Below are 18,997 nucleotides of genomic sequence, written 5' to 3'. Positions count from 1 at the left end.
GAAATATTTGGACTCTGCATTTTGATGACAGGAAATGCAGTGTAATCTAGCTGTTGAGTACTTTCAGACACTTGCAAATATATGGTGGTTAGTTTCTGAAATAATATACAGCAGTAATACTTGGAGAACTATACAGTAAAGTAAGTGGCTGATGTTTTTAACAGCTAAAATAAAACTCCTTGTTTTTATTAATAGCTTAATGCATTAAATTCCATCACCTTTCAAAATGTTTAAAACAAAAACAAAAAACTAATGACCCCACTTTCTAGAGCATCAATCTGCTGACATACGGCTCCTACCAACAGCAGTTGACACTTCGTTAATGCCTTGCTGATATACATCCTCCTGGGTACAAAGTGGATAAATTCTAAGCTCTCTGTACATGTAAAACACTTGATTGCTTCACCCAGTGCAGAAGAAGCCTCTCGTTTCAGCCTCTCTGCACCTTGGAAATGACATACTTAGTTTAAAAACACACACAAAAGTACTGGTATCCAACAGTCTCTTTCAGTCTGGCTAATGGAACAACCCAAGTGAAAGGTCTAACCAGACTTCTTCTCCTTCCACCCCATGGCACTGAGGATCACACTCAGTCACGTGTATCTAATTGATGGCTAAGAAGGTGAGGGAGGCACATATTTACAGTCACTAAACCTGGATAAGAAAAGGAGGCAGAAGAGAGCATAGTCTTGATCTGGAAACTGTTTGTTTTCCCCCTTGGTTCCCTAATTTCAAATGGTTTTTCAGGCTAGTGTTCTGCAAACCCAACACGCCATTTTAAGGCCTGCACATTCCATGTGGAAAATACACCAGCCTTTCCTCCTAGCATACCATGTTGTTGTTAGAGAGTAGCACCATATTTACCCTTCCATCTCACACTGCTGGCCTTGTCCTTTATTCCTTCTTTCTCTCCTCTGGTGGCTGTGGCCGACTGTCACTGGCTCCTGGCTGGCTCTACTTCTGACCTAAAGTGCCAGATTCCAGTTTTGAGGCTGCGCTCCGGCCCCAGCACCCAGTGGCAATGCTCATGCTTCTTTGGCTACGCTCCCGCTCTCTCTCCCTATCGCTGTCCGACTGGCTCTGCGTTCGTTCAGGTCTGTGGCTGGCATTCCCGGTCGTCCCCGGGGGCTGTGAGGAGATGGTACGTAGCAAATGGTTCCTCTTGCGCAGGAAATCTGGCTGGCTGGGGAGACCAAAGCTGCCTTTTCTCAGTGCCATCCGGGTCGTGTTTTTAGCAGGCCGGGAGCGATGGTTATACTCCAGCTGGGCAAGGTGGGCTGCGTACCCCTCAGTAATGAACTGTGAAACAATAGGTCAGGGGGGTTTACAGGACACAGTCAACTTGAAATCAAGCAACTTTCAAAAACAAAAAATGGAGTCACAGTCGGTTCAGATCCCACATCTGCCTTCAAGTCCCTCTGCCAATTGCGGTTTGACAATCACTTTCTTAAATGTTTCTTTCCCCTGTTGCTTTGTGGAAATCCCACAAAAACAGCAGAGGGAAGTGACTGAGGAGGCAACCGACAGGGACATATGGTGCTGTCACATGCACAAAGGAAACTAGCTCTACAGAGAACTGCCCCCTTCTGATCTTCTGCTTTACTCAGCCTACATAACAGCAGGGACAAGTTCAGACAAAAGGGGGATTTTTAAGTGGACACGACTTCATTAAAAAAAAAAAATCTAATTATATAACACTACAAAACACAATGCAGTGGAACAGCAACTGGTATTTTCACTCCATTATTTCCATAGTGGTGATGCATAAAGCAAGGAACCCTCACACCTCTCAGAGAGATGCGGAGGGATCCTGGTGTGTGGGAACTTCCTCTTTACAAAACAGTCTGATCTTGCTTCTGGTGAAGTTAGTGGGTACGTCCAGATTACCCGCCAAATCGGCGGGTAGTAATCGATCTATCGGGTGTCTAAACTCCCACTGACTCCAGTAGGGGCAGCATCAGCCACTTTAGTGTTCTACAGACGAAATAACCTGGATTCCTACCTGACACTGGTGCTGTAATTTCTTGGTTGGTCGGCCAATGATATAGATGTGCGTGGGTGGCAAACTAATGGCGCTGTAGACCGAAATATCCTTAGTGGATCCGTATGCGGCGTGGATCCTCATGTGGAGCTGTGGGAAGAGGGAACAAGTTTATGCTAGGACACTGCTCAGACACAGCGATTGTAGGAATATCCAGTCAAGAGGGCACTGCAAGTCCCACCTGGACAGTGCTCTGCAGAATTATGTACTAATTAACCAACAGCAGTGCTGAGAGTTTGTACTATAGGCTGATTACTGTTCTAGCTGTACTACAGAATACAAGGGCAGAATGAAGTTAGGAACTACACTCGGAATGTAGCTATGTTTACCTAATGTCCTTTCTTTGTGTGGCGTGCTCCACAGCTCTGTTCCAAGGATTTTTATACATACTGTGGCCAGGGAGGGAGCATTTTTCAATTATATTCAGTACCTATTTACATGCATCTGACGAAGTGGGGATTCACCCACGAAAGCTTATGCTCCAATACGTCTGTTAATCTATAAGGTGCCACAGGACTCTCTGTTGCTATTTACATGAAGAATTCCCTTCCACTGAGAGACCGCCGCACGCAACACTGGCTTGGAGGCTGGGTTAGCCAGACCGCATCTCTAACTTTGTTGGATTTTGAGGCGGTTTAGACAGACAACTATGCATATCACCTTGCATGATGTACTGGATTTTTCTACCCATAAGTAGTTACTGCTCTGTTCCCACAGAGCAGAAGATTTCAGTTACCATTTAGCCAGACATTTGAGGTGGAATAAAACTGGTGGGGCTCTGCAGGAGGAGGTGCTTATCCTGCATGGACCCATCTGGTTCTGCCTGCAGAGCTGCAAGCTGGCCAAAGACCCACTGTAGCAAATCTGTGAACCTTAGTGCTCTCTGGAAAGGTAGATTTCCAACAAGAGATAATAATATAGCATCTTCTGTAACAAGGGGGTTCCAAAGACAGCTCACTCTTGACATTTTCGACTTAGATTTCAAGTTACAGGCTGATTCCAACAGTCATTGTGTTCAGTATTTAATGATGGGCTTTCATTTTGTCAAGGTGGTGGGAGAATAAGGAACAGTGGCCCTAGAATAATGGACATTATATAATAATAATAATAAATGGAGATATCCTATCTCCTAGAACTGGAAGGGACCCTGAAAGGTCATCAAGTCCAGCCCCCTGCCTTCACTAGCAGGACCAAGTACTGATTTTGCCCCAGTTCCCTAAGTGGCCCCCCTCAAGGATTGAACTCACAACCCTGGGTGTAGCAGGCCAATGCTCAAACCACTGAGCTCACTATGCTTGACAATGGCATATGTGATCCAGTGGGCTAGATAACTTTGGGATCACCAAGGTGGCCCCATTAAGTAGCCCTGATTTATCACTGAAATAAAGGGGAAATTCGAACAACCTAGGTCTAAGACATGATAAAAGCCCATCAGTTACCAGGCTGAAATATGACATTATGGAAATCTGTCCAAAGACTGCACTTCGCAGTCACATTGCTATCAGAGCTTGAAAAGCCCTGACAGTGACATCTGCTCCAATCCCAGAGGCCAATGTAGAATCAATCCCCTCAACATATTTTCTAGTATTCAGCCCAGTCCAGTTTTAAATGTCACAAGCTAAAAAGCTTCCATCACTTCCCCCCGGACGCTGTTCCTACAACAAGTAGATCTCATGGCCAGGAAGTTTTTCTGGTATTCAGCATAAATGTTTGCATTCTTAATTCTTTGAAGCCACTCCTCCTAGTTACATCCCTAAATAACTCCTTTCGCTCTTTGCAATTTACACCCTCCTCATGCAGTAGACGTTTAGCATGTCCCATTCTGAGTCATCCTATACCCAAACTGCAGATACAGTATATGCTCTTGTGATCTTTCCTCCAGCTCGCTGATCATTCTTGTTGCTCTTTTCTGCTCTCTCTCCACTCAGGTAATGTATGCAGTATGACCTCGGGGGGTCCCCACAGGCGAAGAGTACAGTGTGCTAGTCTTTACAAACAGAGTCTGTGCAGTAGGTTTTATTTTGTACTTCATTCTCCACTCTCTCTAACAACCTTTTGGATTGACTGGGTTTAACTGCATGCAGTAAAGTTGGTGCCTTTCTATTGCTTTCACATTTATTACACTGTCTGGTCTCCTTGGCACCAACAGCCTCTATAAAAGTTGCTGGTTAATTTCCATGCTGAGTGAGAGCCAGATCTTGTGAGGGGAACATTTGAATGGGGTTGTGGATACTCTGGGCCTTGCAGAATAGGGAGTACAAACCAAGCAGTTAACTCCTATTTACTTCCTTGGTTGTGCACCTGCTACAAAGAGTATGCACAGCCTTTGCTGGAGAGAGGCAAAGTGATCTCATGGTTAGAGCAGAACACTAGGACTCCTGGGTTCTAAGCCTGGCTTTTCAGATGATCCTCTCTGTGATGGGCAACTCCGCTCTGTCTCTCAGATTCTCTCTCTGTAAAAGGGGGATAATATTTACCTACATCAGAGGTGTTGTGAAGGATGGGTGATCGATAGCAATAAAGTGCTTTGAGATCCTCCACGGGAAGGCGCTGAAGCAGTGCCATATCATCATCAGTTGGCTGCTGCCGGGCAAACTCACATGTTCTGATATGCCTGACAACATTAACATCTTAGCAAGGGATGGATTGAAGTCCTGCCATCTCTTGTGACATTCACTGATCTGTCAAAGCCCCTCTCTAGCTGCTCTGCTATCACCTGAACCAGCACTTTCTTTCCATCACTACATGCATCACCCTAAACTACTCCAATTCTCACCAACCCAAAACAGTGAGAGATGGAGACCTGGAGGTCTTCTTAAGCCCTGCAAAGCACTGCCAGGGCAGGCCAGTCTTCAAAAGATAAAGGAAATTATATGGCACTTCTATAGAATCCTGCATCCAAGGATCTCAAAGGACTTCACTAACATTCAACTACAGGAGGAATTAACTATCTCAACTGGCATTTGGCCATGACAACAAGGTGAACAAGCCTTCTCCTGCAAAAAGTGCCAAGGGATTTCTAATGAGCACATTTCACATATGGAGATATACCCCCCTCAAGGATTGAACTCTCAACCCTGGGTTCAGCAGACCAATGCTCAAACCACTGAGCTATCCCTCCCTCCAAAACATTGGTTTTGTTTCATCTAAAGGATGGTATGCACCCTCAGCACCATGAGAGGGCATTCATTCATTAGATCCCCCACCATCAATCCTGCCTGGATGTTCCTTAAAGTTCTCTCATCCAAGTGCTAATCCGGCCCAACTCTCCAAGTAGAGATGAGTCCACCCCAAGCCCCTGAACTGGAACTTTGGATCAGAACTTGGCATCTATATAATGGACCTCACCCAAGCCCCAGATCTTAATGCTCACAAACATGGAGATTCCAGTCCAAATTTTCCCAGATAACGGGGTATTTGGATTCGGCCCAATATGGAGACAGGCTTGAATTCTGGGTTTTGGTTGGCTGCAGGTCACAATCTCTTTGACAGCCCTCTATCTATAAGGCATCCCTTTATCTGCAGATATGACAGGCATCCAGAAATGCACTAAGCAGGTGGGGAGAAAGCACAATAATCGTGATTCCCTCTAGGGCAATAGGCATTTAGTAATGGAAGCAGCAAGGATTGCAGCACAGCGCAGAATGGAGCGAACATATTTTAACTGCACAGACACCTTTGTGGAGTTAGAAAATAAAAAAAAAAGGGGGTAGGGTGGCTAAAAATAAAATGAATGCAGGTTAATCTCCCACTGCAGGGCAGGACTTGACTAAGCCGGGTCAAGTGGATGAACCCTCGCTTTGCTCACATCTCAGTACACCCATGCTTACGTCTGTAATGAGGGTTTTCAGGAAGTTGGCCTTGTGCCGCAGTGGGTCATGGACAAGCCCATCACAGAATGAGACTATCCCATGGGGAAAATTGTGCTGTGCTAACCATGCCACCACCCTTTGCTTCTGCATATCAGGTCGGCCTGTGACATAGATAATGAGGTAGCCAAGGTCTTGCCAGTGCCTGGTGGGGAAAAAAACAACAGCGTATTATGGACCTATATTTGAGGTAGGGTTAAAATATTCATTTAATACGAAAGCATTTCCCCCAGCCCTCCCCCTGCCACTGACCTTACAACATCAACTGCGCCAGCTCTGACTTTGGGGTCACTACCCATTATAGACACGCTGGCTGCAAAAGAACCATCAATGCTGAAGACCACAAATTCCGTCCCCTTAGGTAGAACGGTGATATAGCTATCTGCATATGTGTGGTCACCCCTACAAGGAAAGGAATAGGGGGTTAAAAACAGTGGACAAACCTGGCTGAGAGATTAAAGCTACAAGGCCCATTTGCAATACCAATTCAGCAAGCATACAGTAAACGACCAGGGAATGCAGAAAATTAAGGGCCAGATCCTGCCATCACGTCACACACACAATTCTGCTAAGGCCCTACACCCCCTGCTGTGTCTTAAGGGTTAGATCGTCTCAGCTGATGTAAATCAACACAGATCCACTGATTTCAGAGTTACTCCGATTTATACCAGCTGCAGATATGGCCTGTTGTGTCTGTATCTCAGCACAAGTGGTAGAGAAGACTATCCACTGATCTGATAGGTATGTACTCAGAGAGGAAGGAAGGTCTTGTGGGTAAGGCGCTGGAATAAGACTCAGGAGATATGGCTTCTGTTCCTGACTTGGCAAATCATCTTTCTGTGCCTCAGTTACCCATGTGTCAAATGGATGATGCTAATGATTTCCTACCTGGCAGTGTTATTGCAAGGATAAAGGGACAGATTTTTAAAGGTATTTAGGCACCTAAATTTGCAGATAGCTGCCGAGTGGGAGTTTCAAAAGCACCTAACCCCCACTGAGAGGCAGTGCAGGGCCTTTCCTCAATGGTAGTTGGGTACTTATGAAAATCCCACCAGGTGTCTATTAAATATCTTTAAAAATCTGCCGCAAAGTCATTAATGATACTACAGCGAGAAGCCCCACAGAAAATGCCTATATGTTAGATGAATATAATTACAGTGACTTGGACTAGCGTTGTGGGGGGCTCCAGCTTCAGTATGTTTCAATGCCTCTAGAGCAGATTTGTTCAGTTCACCAATGACAAGATGCTTTTTGGCGCTGCCTGCTCTGAAAGCCAAAAGTCAAGCTAGAGACTTTCTGCATTGTGCATCATCACTAATAACAAAGGCTCTGCCCTAAGGGGAACCTGGGCAAGTGCAAGTTTACAGTCTTCAAGGTGCGCTCAGCTGTGCAGTTCCACTGAAGACAATGAAGTTGCACATCTGGAAAAGGAGGAAAAGTCTGGCCCAGCAATTGGAACTCCGTTAACAATGCTGTTGATGATGCAGGAGGCAGAACAGAATACAGCTCTTTGTCCCATCACTGGTGCTGCAGGGTAACAAGAGTAAAATTGTTTTGTCCATCAAGTCAGCAGATCAGACTCTGATGATACAATAGGGAGAAGAGTGTTTGATAAGAACATGCCACTTTTTAAACACAGTCACTTTTCAGGTAGAATTGCACTTGACCAGTTAACATTTATTGTCTATGATTTTCTATCATGCAATCAGAATAACGGAGAAGTGTCTACAGTCTTTTTCAGAGGGTCCTGTCAAACTGGGGGCTAAGCCAAATGAGCTTAAAGCTCAGCACCTGACCACCATCTTGATGGGATATACGCCAATCCCCAGACGCTTGTTCTCAGGGATAACGTAGGAAATCCGGCCACTGCTGTTGCTGATTTCGGTGTCAAAGTAAATCCACTCTCCAGATGGCGGCTGGGTCATGATGTGAATGTCCACCTGGGAGGCAAAGGAGGTTCAGGACTAAGGAAGTATTAAATAACTTTGATACTAGACAGGATCCTAACCTGGGTCTGAACATGGCGTCCTCAAATCTCTCTCTAGTGTAATGCAATAGATAGGCTGGGCAAAGGGGGCTCTTAGTGGATACAGGAAAAGGTGCTTGATTGTGCAGGTAACTGGACAGTTCTCTCTTTTAATGTTTACAGATACAAAAGGAATATTGGCCAGCAACTACTACTGCCTATGTCTTTTGCTATTTATGGGCAATGCACACCTAAGGCAAATGTACCTTTTCCCCAGTGAGTGTGACCATGTCTAACGGCCCATACATAAACCTTCCTGTTAAGGTCTGGGGTCCGTCTTCATTAGCGATGGCATCATTGATTCTGTGGTTGGCTGTGACATTCTGCAGACGTCAAGGGAAAAACAGAATAAATCTAGTTAGATTCCCAGCAGAACCTCATGGCTAATGCAAAGTTGCTATAGTGATAATAATGCCAAACACATGACAACCAGGAGTTTTTGGAGGAGTAATTTTCTTCTTGTGACATCCTCTGTCCCCCTACACTATTATATATCTATATTAAACAACACACATTTTTAAGGAAAAAAAAGTATTGTACATTTAGGACAAGACTTTTAAAGGGCCTTCTGCACTTGGTCTCCGTTTTAGCTATAGTAATTTATGGCCACATGATTTGCACCCACCATCAATTGTGGGTGTGGATCCTAATGTATTTGGCCAAGGAGCTGATGTCTGGGTGCAGTTAATTACCTAGTCATGTAAATGGTAGAATTTGCACCTACAGTTAATTGAGCCTGCGCATTATTTGAGAAGGGGCCTCTAACTTGGTTTCCCTGCTGCCACTTCTAACAGGCAAAATTTGAGTCTGCAAAAATGACGGTTGTCCTTTCTGGACCTTTATACATGCATATGCCATGATCTCACACAATGATACTGTCACTGGCTAGTAATACTACTCCGGATCCTTCGGGCACAAATACTGTATAGTCAGGGACACAGAACACCTTGAAAATCCGATCCCTTGTGGTGCAAAATTCTGTATGTTGCACCTTCAAATCAGGAGGCAAAATGACTGTCATCGGGAGTCTGCTGACATTATTACTGGCTAAACAAACTTCCCGCTCATGGAATCAGAAAAGCTTCTCATCCTCTGGATTCAGGAACTCCAGGGAATGACAGTTACTGTACAGACAATTCAGGACACCAGACTTTGAAACAATTCCGTCTCCTTTCTTGACCTATAACCAACACTCAGTATTTTATATGGAGGAGACCTTGTGGCAGAAAGTGTCTCTCTCTTCCAGAAATCTATAACTGGGATATCTCACGGACACACCCGATTACTGCAATGCAACCTCTCCAGCCCTGTGTAATTGTGCAGTCAATGGGCAGTAACAGAGTTGTACCCATATTGGTTAACTTTAAAACTGTTCTTATTACAGGCCCAAATCCAGCCAAATCATGTTTAACAGTAGTTTCCTTTGGGGAGACGTAATAGAAACACTATTACCCTTAGCTTAACATGCGTCCTCTTGCGCAGCCACTTCTCCCTGGGCTTTGAAGGAGTGAATACAGAGACCTCCTTTCCATCCAGTTCCAGAATGCTGGAGTTTTCGTGTCTCATCACCTAAGGAAAGAGCAGCCCCCATCAGCAACTCATGACGCACCTGGGCTAAAACCCAAGAGCTGCAGGAATTTCATAGTGAATGCACCCGCTGCAGCTTTAGTATTTATTCCTCTCTGCTGCGTTTGCAAAGCATGTGATGGAATCGCAGCATTTGCTGGGCAGGTGGCTTTATAGAATTTTGCTTGCAGGAAATTTGCATTGTTAGCCTACAAGATTTTTCTGGCCCTCCCATAACTGTATGATGTTAGTGATCTTTAGAGCCAGGAAAGGTTGTTGCCAGAGCTGAGTTATTAACAAGTGGGTTGAAGCTATAAAAGGGAACCTTAGACTGAGATGATAAGTAGGCACATAGGAGGGCAAGTGTGAAAGGGTTTATTGGTGAAGCATGGTTAGGACTAGAACGAGAGAGAGATGAAAAACAAGCCGAGGGAAGCTAGAAAAGGCTGAAGAGAGTCTGGGAAGAGTTAAGGAACAGAAAGAACTATAGGGGAGTTTAACAAGCTGAGTACAAAATGGAGCAAAGGCAACGAAGCACAGATGCTGATCACAGATACATAACTGCTAGGCTGCTAGTGTAACTCTCTTGGCTTCACTGGGCTTATACCAGGGATGGATTTTGTCCCAGATGTTCAATTAACACAAACTGAGAGGTTGTGGCACCCCAGACCCTGCTACTTCCTTGAGACCATGTCCAAAAAGCTGCCCTTGGAAAATGCTCATTCAGCAAACACTGCAGGGGAAGAACTTTGGCACTCAGGTACTTATAGAAAACTGCCTCTTCTGTAGGGAATCCTACAGTTTGCAGCCACTATCTCGCCTGACTATGCTCCAGCCTTGCCTGCCTTCTTGCCAGGTCCTCAAGTCACATACGCATTTCCAGTCATTATTTGCTTGCCATTTCAGTAATTCAGATCCATCGCTACCTGTTCCGACTGTGCTCGCTTGTCTGCATGTGTCATTTCCTCAGGCTTGTTCTTCAGAAGTATTCTCATCATTCCCTCCAGTCCTACTGAGTCTGCCCTTAACGGGTCTGCGCAAGCTGGACCCTACGAGGGCTAAGATCCCAGCAGGCTTCCTGATTGGGCTGGAGTCAATCCCAGTTGCCTGTCATCTAGTGTTTCTATTTAAATACATTGCACATGGCATTCTCCTGTCTTGCTTCTTGTGCTCCTCTCATTTTGATGACGACATTAGGTATTGAGCCAGGTTCAGCATTGGGCCAGCAGTGTTCTGTGATGTAGGAGACCAGAGTTCAGGAGAGGAATGGGGCTCTGGCTCTCTGGGTCCATGGAGAAGTTCCGGCACATCATACAGTGTGATGTTCCTGCACTGGAATGGGGATGAGCGGACTGACACAATGAGATTTGCAAAGTGTGCAAACATTTCCTATGGTAAGCTCACTATCAACCTTAGGGGACATCTGCCGGCTGGACCAAATGGCAGAGGGAAATGGGGTTATGTCCTGGGTTCACATTGTAGCTAGACTGTTCTTAGGTCAGTTCCAGAAGAGGGGAATCTCACACAGAAAACAAAAAAGGACTGGGCAGAGAGATTGCATGGAGCATTTTGAATTGTACTATGATCACATGGTTTTTTTTCCAATTTTCTCCCAGGCCATGAAAAGATTGAAAGGGGCTCTGTCAAGTGAATAAACATATTTTAAAAACCTCACACATTCCCTCACGTGTTACCATTTGCCCCATGTAGATTAAAACTGAAGCAATCTGATAGGCCAGTTTACTTTGCAGAATTTAGACTGTTTGTTTCATTTTTCCATTTCACAGCAAAACAAGACTGGTCAGTTTCACCTCCTGGTTCTCCTAATCCACCTTCCCCACCTCCACCTCACCCCCAATGCTGTTGGGAATGAAAAGCTAAGGGGATGAATAAAACAATGGCCTTCACTGATGAGAAATTTAAATCATGAAAATGTTTCTGATCATATTTGCGTTTATTTGTTTTAATAAAGCCTAAGGTTTTGGGCCTAAATCTACTTTGATTTAGGCCCACTTGATAGTTTCCTTTTAACTTTGTCCGGAATGCCTTTCAATGAGGATTAAAATCATGTCCCTATTATTAGCTTTCCAATGCTGGCATTCTAGGCTGTTGAATAAGAGGGGAGGCAGCACAGGGCCTTGGAAGAATAGGGAGGGGGTGGGGATTGAGAAAGATAATGCTCTAGAAGCAGAGGTGGGGCAACAGAGAGAGACAAGGCTAAATAAACAGCACTGCAGAGGCAGCCACTGCTGAGCTCCAAGGGCTTTGAATGGATGGCAAGGATATTTTTCATGCCACAAGATGTAAAGTCACACGCTGCCTTACACAAACATGTTTTTGTTGCATTCTGAGTAACTGGCTGGGCTATTTCTAGAACAGGACATTTTGTGTGTTAGACTCCTTAAGACTCTGACACACACACACACACACCGTTTCCTTCCTGCAGCCGTTTAGGCGAAGTTCCCCATTGGAGCCTACTGTTCAAAATCAGGAGACATAGCATGTGAGTGCAACATTGGCCCACTGGGTTGGAAACTAGAGACAGGGCAGGGAATAAAAGGTCGAGATCGATTAATATTAGGGTACTGCAGCCACCAGTGCTAACATCCCCATTGTTATGGAACCTACCGACAAACTTGGACGACAGCAATGAAAAAGAGTTTGCCAATAGAGGGCTATAAATAACGGAGAGCTGCAGTCAGATATGCTGTAACAGCGCTGGGGTAATTTAAACAGCTGAGCTAATACACAGCAAACCCAGGCCAATATGAGGAGCTGGATCCTACCTGGTGCTGAGTAGCTGCACAGGTGAGGATGCTAGTACTTCACTTAAGCCAGTTCAAAGGTTTAGACTAAAAGGAGTTGGAGCATAAAATCAGGGTACTGGGATTAAATAATTATTCTCCATCCTTCAGCACAGGGTCCCCTGGGATTTTTTCTGGCAAAAGGGACTAATGCAACCAACACCAAAGTGGATAGATCCCCTCTGAATGCTCCAGCACCATGCCACTGGCAATTCAGAATAAACGGGGGCAGAACCAAAACGGATACAACTGGCTCCAGTTCAGCTACAGTCTGTGGAGTGATGATCTCAGACTATCTCTTTGTACTGGGTGACCTGTCCTCTCGCTAGTGCCAGACAGAAGAGGCACCAAATGAAAAGATGTTTCCAAATCCTTATCAGGGAAAGAACTTGGGACAGGGAAAGGAGGGAGAGAAGAGACTCCAGCCCACTGTGCATCTGGAAGGACACGGCCAGCGGCTTGCAATCCACAGAAGCAGCCCCCTCTCCGCTGTGATGAAAATGACAGAGAGCATCTCTGCTTGAGTTTTAGAAATGAATGATGTTGGGCCATGGCAATACGGTCACTAGAGCAGCCCTTTGGGCTCGTGTGTTTTTTCTCTGCGGACCGCAATGTTTGTGTTGCAGCGAGGGATTGTTATGCTCTGACAATGCACTGTGCTTTAAAGGTACATTGTCAACTTAATAATCTTGGCAAGAGTTTTCAAACCCTGGGGGCTAAAGTTGGGGCTTCTAAATCTATATTGAGACAACCAAAATTCCCAGGGGTTAAGCACTTGCAGCTCCCACTGACTTCAGTGGGAGTGTGGTATTCAGGGTCTCTAAAAAATCAGGCTACGTTGATTTAGCTGCCTAAGCATAAATCTAGGAGCCCAACTTTAGGCCCCTGATTTGAATACATTGGCCCACATGTCACAAGCTAGCAAGTTTCTTCTTTAACTATTTATGCTCCTTGTTTACTCTTTGCATTTCTCTCCAGGTGGACAAGGGCAATCAAGAAGAATGTGTCTCCCTTTTGTTCATGGTTGTTTTCACCTCCAGGGTCTTAGTACTGCTATTTTTGGGTTTCATGCACTTCTGGGAAAACAACTATTTTCAATGTTTGTTTGTTTGTTTGTTTGCTTTAAAGGGAAATATCCCCACTGGTTTTAGAAAAAAAATGTGATTTTGCAAAATTTAAATGTGTCACCAAAGTTAAACTGAAAGAATCCAAAATGTGATGGTCGAAACCATCATTTGTTATTTACCTACCCCCATGAGAAGTAATTTGAACTGTGGTACCAAGTTCTGGATCTTGAAGCAAAAATCCATAGTCCTCAGGGTGTTTAAGTGTTAATTTGAGAGCCCAAATGGAGGACTGAACACTTTAACTTAGCAAGCCAAGTCTGAAACTTGTACAAACTTTTCCTTCTGTTTCATTGGTTTGCACCGAGAGCTTCCCTTTGAGCTTCAGGTTTGAAAGGATGTAAAAATTCAAAGCAAAGTTCAATCCAAACAGGCAAGCATCACCTGGTTTTTGCCTCAAAATCATGCAATGCTGCAAGACTATGATATGAAATGGGCCCAGATTGACTCCAAATGATTTAGATCATTAGTGAACCTCTCTCCAAGAACCTGCTCCAGTAACAAAAGCCAGCACCAAGCAAGTCATGTGTGATTTGGTGGTTTCCATGAAAAGACTGTGCATAGCAGTAAGTATTATTTGCAATGCAGCTGTCTTTGACACAGCATGGGAAGGGAAAAAGATGGATCTGCAGTTGTGAAGTGTACATTTCCCCCCTCCATTTATACAGTAAGCCCCCGTTAGTATCAACAAAAGTTATTCTGGAGGGTGCAGCAAGGCGAAAATAGACTCCAAAATATTTTCCAACCAAAGTTAGGCATAAGGGAGAAGAGAGAGAAGCATGAAATATTGATGGTACCTGTCTCAGCAGGAAGGAGACTACATCTGTCGATTCCCAGTAGCTTGCATGGAAGAGGTGTGGTAAGGCTACCGTCGGAAAGGCAGTCAGTGCATCGGGACAGTAAAGGGCATAGTCTATTCTTTTTGTTCCCCACCATCTGGCAGCAACTAATGAAAGAAAAGGCTTGTTAAAAAGAGAGGAGTGAGCTGTTTTAAATGTTAACCTTAGGCCATGGGTCCTTGCGCTGGGCAATTCTTTCCCCATTGATTTTATTGTTAAGATGGAGCAGACTTTGAACAGGGCTCAAAAGTATTAATGAGCCACCCAAGGATTGTGCGAGGCACAGAGCATGACATCTTCTTTATTCAATCAAACAGGATATCCCTGGAGGAGGCAGTAACTAGCCATTAATCCACACCCCAGGGGAATGTGAGGCACAGATCAAAGGCTGGTGACTCCATGCTCAGCCAGGGTATTAGAGGCCATTAATACATACCCTAGAGTCTCTTGTGGATACTAGAACAGCGATAACCAAAATAACTTTCAGATTAGATGGGGCATGTACATGTCATCAACGCTCCTGGGGACAGCCAGTGGGTGTCCTCAGTGCAGGGTCACTCCCACTCACAGTGAGTTTGTGACAATGTGCTGATACCGTGGTGATGAGGATCAAACAAACCTCTCAATCCGTACAGCAAAAATGGAATAAAAAGAGTCTCTGCCCTGGAGGTGGGACGGGGGAGAACCATGGATGTGTCTACGTACTGCAACCTTTCCCAGACCTGAAGAGCTCTGTGTAAGCTCAAAAGCTTGTCTCCCTCATCAACAGAAGTTGGTCCAATAAAAACTATTGCCTCACCCACCTTGTGTGTCTAATATCCTGGGACAGCCACAGCCACAACAACACTGCACACATATACCTGAGTCATTTTCAGCTCCATGGGCCTGCTTTAAGCAGAGGCTAGCAGATGCTGTTAAAGGCAAAAAACTAAACAAACAGGATGTTTCCCTTTAATTTTCACTGAGGCATAAACCCTCTCAAACCCAGAGAGTTAAAATCCCATATTTTATTATTAATATCAGAAGCAGAAGTGAACAATATAAAGGCAATGGAGTCACAGGTTAGCTGCTATGGAAAGACATGAGCGAAACACTGGGAGGGGGAAAGAGACTGGTTTATGAGTAAGGCCCATGGTGAAGCATTCATCATCACCACCACCACCATTCTGCAGGCGGCCAGCCTCTGGAGGGCTACTGAAGCAACTTGCTCAGCCTCTGCAGGAGCGAGTGTCTTCACAACCAACCCTCCGGCCCAACAAGAGAACCAGCAAGGAGTCGCTAAACCCTGCAGCTCTCAGAACAGAGGCTCTGACGAGCTTTGAGGATGGGGGCATTAAACGGTGAAGCTATGGACGAATCTCCAGGCTTCATCAGCATCTACTGGGACAGGGGCTACAGGGGAAGCCGGTAGCTACAGGGTAATTTAAAACCCAGCAGAAAAGTCAATGACCGTATTTTAATACCAAGTCATTCTCTCTTCTAGTAACAGAGCCACACTGCAGGGATATCAATGGGAGTGAGGTGGTGATGCGGAAGTGCTCAATGGGGGCAGTTTGCACACAGATCACCACCAAAACACAAGGAACTGCCAGTCAGATCCTTCAGCTAGACCAGAGGGTTCCCAACTTCTTCCCTGTAAAATGGATCCACATTCCCTCCCATGCCCCACCCCCACTGCCCAGATCCCACTCCCCAGTGTTGCTCTTCAGAATATCTCCTTCTGCAAGACCACAGTTTGAGACCCACCGGCAGCCCACAAGTGACACCTGGCCAGTGGCTGTCACACTTACCCGACTGGGGCACTGCCACAGTTTAACCCCACATTGAGCGCCATTGTAAATAACCACGTGATCACCTTTTCAAATGGGTCAGACCGAGAGCACTTCAGCGCATAGATTTCAGTGCCAAAAGCAAGAGGCTGACTTTCTAGACGCAGGCAGCCTTGAACTCCCACATGGCTTTGTGATGAAAAAGCACCCACAGAAGGAGATGTAGAGACCCCAGAGCAGTGGTGTTAGGAGGAGTTACTTCTGCATGCAAGTAGCAAGCTGGGGCTTGGACAAGGAGCTTGGGATTCCCTAGAATAGCTTTGCTGGTTCTCTTGAGAACATTCTCCAATAAGGCACCAGACACAAAAACGAGACAGCTTGACATGGGAGGGGATGCGATAGCTGCCACCAAGCAGACACCTCATTTGAAAATCTGGGCCCAAGGGAAGAGTTGCCCACTCTCTCCACAAATGACTCCTCTGCAGGCTGTCCTGGCAGGAGCCACAGCAGGGTGATCTGAGGTATGGCGTTGGTATGTGCATACGCCCCCTGGTCCAGCAATGGTGGCTATGAACCAGGCTTCCCCAGGCCAACTATCCCTGATTCTAGCAAGAATAATGGGCAGGGTATTCTGCTGGCAGCCAGAATACAGGTGCTGCCTTTTCTGAGTATAGGTGTGCCAGTTCCGTTACTCTGCTTTCCCTGCTCGGCCCAGGATTTGACACTCAACAGCCATTTATACAGAGATTTTGACCTATCAAAAGACATGATCTTCTGCTTGCGTTTCTGGCTATGGAATCACCAGTTACTGGTAAAGTCCCAGTTACTGGTAAAGATCCAACTTTCCATTTCTCATGAAAGTCCTATTCTCAGTTAATTTCAGATTCTTTGTACAGATCAGCCAGGAGTAACGCCTTCGTGCTAGGAAGAGATTGCAACAGGGGCTATGGGCCAGTGCGGTTGCTCCCACGTCTTGTCTACAAGCGTTTGTGCCATCGCCAGCTGTTAGCAGTGCTGCTGTTACTCTTTCAAGCAATATGAAAACAAGTATTTGTTAAATAGGGCTAAGTTTGCGAGGGCCCTTGGTGAAAGGAGAAAGCAAACAGATTTCCTCTGGAGAAGAGAACTGCCCCGGTTAGATGATGTAGGAGATTAGCTGGATAGATAAGTCCCCTCTCCAGAATACCTTTCTTGATGTCCAGATCTGGTATTTGTAGAATAGAGTCCGGATCCCAACTTGATGGCCCCTCAAGCCTTCTTCCTAAATGATTCTGGGGTATTTCATGTTTACGTTGCCTACGTCTCTTGGGCGAGGCTTGGGTGGGGGATTTGTGAGGGAGGGCAAGTTGGGACAGAAAGCTAAATCCTCCTCTGGCATGGTTAAGACGATTTTTGTTTTCTAAAGGAACAAAATTAAAAACACACACACACAAACAAAAACCCACACTTATTATCACAGCACGCACATGCAGAACACATCAGTTTTGTCCTCCAGCAATTAACATGATGGAAAAGACACATGGATTAAAGGAACGAGATTGCGATCCTATGTGTGGGAACTATTATTTTGGAGTTGAAATTAAGCATTTACATCTGTTTCCTTATAAAGAGATGAAGGCTGACTACCTGCCACCTTGAGTAGCCTGTCTTTATGGTGGAAATCTAAGGAGGTATACAGCTGGGAATCTTCTTTCCCTAACTCAATGGCTGCAAAGCTGCTGCCACTGTTGATAGGATGTTGCTTTTCCATGGGGAGGAGGGGTTAAGCCTGTGCATCCACAGTTAGCTATCCCCCACCACTCTACGGTGCCATGCAGAGGGAACTCCCCGGGAAGCAGGGCTGTGGAGGCCCATGTTGCGGATTCTCACTGGACTTCACGCAACGGAATCACAGTGGCTTGTTCCCAGTATCTGAAGCTGGCCCTGGAAGGGATATAGAAATGGAAATGTATTTGGAAGGCCTAACTCAAGTGCTTGCTGAGGACGGGCCCTTTCACAATGAGACAAAGTCAAAACCTTCAGTGCTACATTTCTGGCTCTCGAGGCCATCTGTGCAGGAAGACAAAAATCATGTTGCAAACAGAAGTCTTAATAATCAAACAAACGGGGGTGGGGAGGTCAACTTCTCTATTCAGCAACACATGCAGAAGTGCCCCTGAAATGAAGGAGGGAAGTTAGTTTTAAGAGGGCGTCTTTCAGTCCAATACAAAAGCACCAGCTTTCACCTGACGAGCTAGATTCTGCTTTCTCCATTAAACTCCATCAATCCCACTGAGGTCAGTGGGGTTATGTAGGCATGAGCAAGGGCACAAATTGTTCCCACCTTCATATAATGAAGGCACCTGGCAGTCTGAAGAGAGCTGGCCAAATCCATCCCCTGGTGTAACTCCATCAGAGCTTGTGGCTTAATGAATTTGACCCACACTGTCTGCAAAGCTTCACTTCCTCAGGGAAGGGAAATGTTGGCTATTTACACGAAGGCTTTATTCAGCTTGTCAACACCTGAGGGCAGCAATCACCTCGTTCTGTGCTTGTGTAGGCCCCAGCGCACTGGGGCCCTGATCCTGACGGGGACCTTGGGGTGCTACCATGAGATACATCTTTAATAATCAACCCTTAACCACTCCTCCTCCAGGATTTACCTTCCTGACTGGCTGAGCTCAGCAATTACCCCGGGGTGTGAAACGTGCACAAAACAAACCCCCTGGTAAGGAACCTTCTATCCAGACAGATTAACATGTAGCAAGGCAGAACACATTTTATTGGGCAGTCCCACTGTGTGTTTTGTGTATTTGCTCTGATACGATAAACAAAAAATCCTCCTTAAGAAAGAAAAACCCCATTTATTAAAGCGCAGGGAGTTTATTCTCGCCACACACTGACATCTGGCCAAAGAAAATAAGAAGCTACTCAACCCCACTGTGACATATGCACAAAAATGTTACATGGCATAAACACG

At 45.4% G+C, this 18,997-nt stretch overlaps 1 protein-coding gene across 3 annotated transcripts in view; it reads right to left on the bottom strand.

Annotated features, from left to right (window-relative positions):
- Positions 1-954: 954 nt before the first annotated feature.
- Positions 955-18,997, bottom strand: part of PITPNM2 (phosphatidylinositol transfer protein membrane associated 2) — a 96,494-nt gene continuing 78,451 nt past the window's right edge. For 2 of the 3 annotated variants that reach the window (XM_065417677.1, XM_065417676.1), the window contains 9 exons: positions 17,225-17,437; positions 14,228-14,376; positions 9,389-9,505; positions 8,143-8,259; positions 7,702-7,850; positions 6,163-6,312; positions 5,872-6,055; positions 2,003-2,131; positions 955-1,299 (listed from right to left, as the gene is read on the bottom strand). In XM_065417677.1, the coding sequence (XP_065273749.1) occupies positions 955-1,299; positions 2,003-2,131; positions 5,872-6,055; positions 6,163-6,312; positions 7,702-7,850; positions 8,143-8,259; positions 9,389-9,505; positions 14,228-14,376; positions 17,225-17,437 (1,553 nt within the window). The remainder of the gene's footprint in view (positions 1,300-2,002; positions 2,132-5,871; positions 6,056-6,162; positions 6,313-7,701; positions 7,851-8,142; positions 8,260-9,388; positions 9,506-14,227; positions 14,377-17,224; positions 17,438-18,997) is intronic. The other variant, XM_065417678.1, reaches the window with a different exon arrangement.

This window comes from Emys orbicularis, chromosome 16 (genome assembly GCF_028017835.1).
Source record: "Emys orbicularis isolate rEmyOrb1 chromosome 16, rEmyOrb1.hap1, whole genome shotgun sequence".
NCBI lineage: Eukaryota > Metazoa > Chordata > Testudines > Emydidae > Emys > Emys orbicularis.
This window is presented reverse-complemented; position numbering and strand designations above follow the sequence as displayed.